The 3,424-nt window shown below is 38.4% G+C and overlaps 1 protein-coding gene across 1 annotated transcript; it reads left to right on the top strand.

The window, feature by feature from the left end:
- The first annotated feature begins 305 nt into the window (after nucleotides 1-305).
- LOC140234003 (carbohydrate sulfotransferase 11-like) lies at nucleotides 306-2,703 on the top strand. Its single transcript, XM_072314089.1, has 2 exons — nucleotides 306-434; nucleotides 1,756-2,703. Exons 1-2 carry the CDS (start codon nucleotides 306-308, stop codon nucleotides 2,620-2,622), a joined length of 996 nt encoding a protein of 331 aa, XP_072170190.1. The 3' UTR covers nucleotides 2,623-2,703.
- The last annotated feature ends 721 nt before the right edge of the window (nucleotides 2,704-3,424 follow it).

The following is a 3,424-nucleotide window of genomic DNA, read 5'->3' as shown; positions in this document are numbered from 1 at the left end:
TTCTGCGTTTTGAGTGTAAACCAGAAAATCTGTTAAAAGTTACTAGTTTATCTCATACCTTGCGTTAATTCAACTTTTCTGTCAAATCTTTGAATGTCGGATAACAAATGATTTTCATAATTTTCTACATTATAAGCGCTTTTCCAAATCGATAAATTAGAATTAAATGAAGAATAGTTGATTTCTATTAAATTCAGCCATTTAACAATGCATCATTTAATGTGCAGAGGCGGAAATGATAAAATAAGGGATGTCATACAGCGAATATATGTCATGACAAGTAAGGTACTTCTTTCAAAATAACAATGTCAATGAATGCAGACGCATCCTTGCACCGGGGTGACAGCGCACTCACCGGCAGGAAACTCTCACGACGCACCGCCGAGCTGCAGGAGGAAGCAGCACGGCCCTCAACGGCAAACAAGAAACCAAAGGTAAAAACCATCACGTTCAGACACTTAATTCCTTCACTCGATCGATGAGCATTTTACTCGTATTGACCATCCACTAATGAGTCTGGAACGTTAATAACTGCGGAAAGGGCTTGCAAATTAATACAATCATTGTTGAGTATAGGCAGATGTGAATTGAAGCCGACAATGAGCAGTTATTTTCACGGTTTTTGGTCGTTAGCAATATTTCACGCAGTGGATTTCTGGATTTGCAATCCGGGCTCCTAAAACAAGAACACATGCATGTTTCTCCCTCAGGCGATCAAAGTGGATTTAATCCAATTAATTTGATTCAGTGAATGCAGGGAAATTATAAGAACTCATAAGTAAAGAAAATCGGACAATCTGTGAATACAATATACAGATAAATCATTTATAACTCTGGTTATATCAATGCTCGGGGAAATATAACTAGAAATTCATAATAATTATTACTTTTTTTTCCAAAGTAAACACTCTCTCGACTTAAAAGTTTACTGTTGTGCTGAGAGTAATATCCCCCGGCCTTTTGAAGAAGGTATTTTTCCTGCACGAGCTCTATAATTGTTCTAGATAAAATAAAGATATATGGAATTTGTTAAAGGCCTATACATCTTTCCGATATCAATTTGCTATGACACCATCATTTCTGTTTATCAAATGACGCCATTAGTATGGTTTAACCCGAGTTTTAAATATTAAAAGATTCTGAGTGGATACAGTAGGCGATTTGTCCGAAACTTCACTTTTACGTTCTAGATATTTCTGCACTCCCTGAATATATATTTGGGGCTGGATTTTCTTAGAAGTTCTAAAGGCTTTCTCTGTTTATTAGCTGAAAAAAAAGGCAAAATATCTTTTTAGTGTGTACCAGGGCTTATCTGTCCTAACCGTATGACAGCAGATGGACCCCCACGTATAAATATAACTGCAAAGTATTTGATTAGTATATTTTATGAGAAATTTTATGCAAAGTATTGATATTACGCAGATGAAGGCGCAAATATTCAAATATAAATGACGCGCCTCAAACACAGCAACAACATATTGAGAGGCAGTAATCACATTGAGACATCATCTCATTGAGTATGCTGGTCGTAAAGAGTAATTGAAAGTTATTCATAAATTATGATTACCTCTGCTATACCCATCCAATTCTCTTTGTCGCCATAATGTTGTGGCACAAGAATATCTACTAAAACAAAGTATTACAAATATGGAAAGTAGAATGAACACTAATGAATATAAATGGGAAGTAAACCGTGTCGTCCTATATTTTATGACATTCTAAGCCACGGGAATTGACATCGTTGACCATTTGCAGGTTGATACGAAAACGCCGTACGACTACCGTCGTATTCAGGGAGAACGACGCACTCTAGTTCGGCAGACTTGCTCGGCAATGGGCTTCGACATGACCTACAACATTTCCACTGACCTGGACTCAGCTACTCTGAAGAAGTTCGACTTTCTGCTTGCCATTCCGGACATGAAATTGATCTATTGCTACGTACCAAAGGTGAGCTGTACAAGCTGGAAACGTCTTCTTCTATCACTCAATGGCTACACATGTTTCCTCAACGACACATGTGGTGCCGATGCTCACATGTTGGCGAGGAAACGTTTTGTGCGGATGTCGAGAATGACGGTAGCAGCTGCTCAGGAGATTTTCACATCTTACACGAGCTTCTTTTTCGTGCGAAACCCGTATTCCCGCGTGCTGTCGGCATATCTTGAAAAGGTTCTCTATCACCCCGAATCGAAGATTCAGAACGAGCTCACAGAGTGGTTCAAGGAACATCATCCTGATCAGACGCATGAAAACCAAAGCCAGCCGTTTACCTACAGAGAGTTCATCACACATTACATGAAGGCAGGTGAAAAGAACCAACATTGGGAGGACATGAACAAGTTGTGTTTTCCATGCCACGTCAATTATGATTTCATTGGTCACTACGAAACGCTGAAACCGGATTCGGATTTTATTCTCGATCTCGCCAATGCGCCAGCAAATGTCCGATTCCCCACACCACAAAAGAAACCGACCTACAGTTCAGATGAAGAAACTCTCGCGAAATTTTACTCGCAGCTCACCGACCAAGATCTAGATCGTTTGACAGTTAGCCGTGGTTTTGCAACAGATGCCACAATGTTTGGGTACCAAATGCCAGATTGTATAAGGCGAGACTAGACTAAAGTTAAACGTCTCCATGAAATCAGCTGACACTCCGTTTAATCATCATACACAGCAAGCAGGAAACATCCCAGACAAAAAATGGTTTTGTGGCATTACTCAAGATGTCAGTTCGTCTTCCCGAGAATAAAACTGTGTAAACTTGCGACAGACATCGAGTGACGACTGAAACAATGTTCAGCTCTCTACACTGTATTTTTAGAGGGGCACAAAAGAAGTTATACACATCAAACTAATAAATACGAGTGCTCACACGACATAATTTTGATCTTAATACAGCTGCAATCCAAGAAAGTAGAAACTGGTATGTTCACACAGAAGATCGCCACTGCTTGTTTCTCATCTGTCATGTTACATTAATAAAATTAACAGATGTATGTCTCCCGCCTACCTTCCTGGTTGTATCCCTTTGTTCATAGGATTGTTTGTTTGTTTGTTTGTTTATTTGTTTGTTTGCTTGTTTGTTTTTTCCCCAATAATGGGAATTTTCACATAGAGATAACGTAATTATCTCAGCAAAAAGAGAATTTTTTCTTTTATCCTTGCAAGTGTTCTCTTGACACTGTGCTTGAACTCGTGGCTAACATCGTATCATGGTTAATGTCAAAAAACATGTGGAAAAACTGTGCAGTTGACAGATTCGTTAAATATTTATAACAATTTCAATGTCAGAGCAATAATTTTGTATGTAGTAATACAATGACTAGAAAATGGCAGTCTGCACGACATTGATTAATTCTTTTAGTATTATGAATCTTTCTGTAGCTAAAAAGTCTTGTATTCTCAGAAAAATGTCTTA

This window comes from Diadema setosum, chromosome 10 (genome assembly GCF_964275005.1).
Source record: "Diadema setosum chromosome 10, eeDiaSeto1, whole genome shotgun sequence".
Classification (NCBI taxonomy): Eukaryota; Metazoa; Echinodermata; class Echinoidea; order Diadematoida; family Diadematidae; genus Diadema; species Diadema setosum.
Note: the sequence above shows the minus strand (reverse complement) of the source record. Positions and strands in the feature narration are given on the sequence as shown.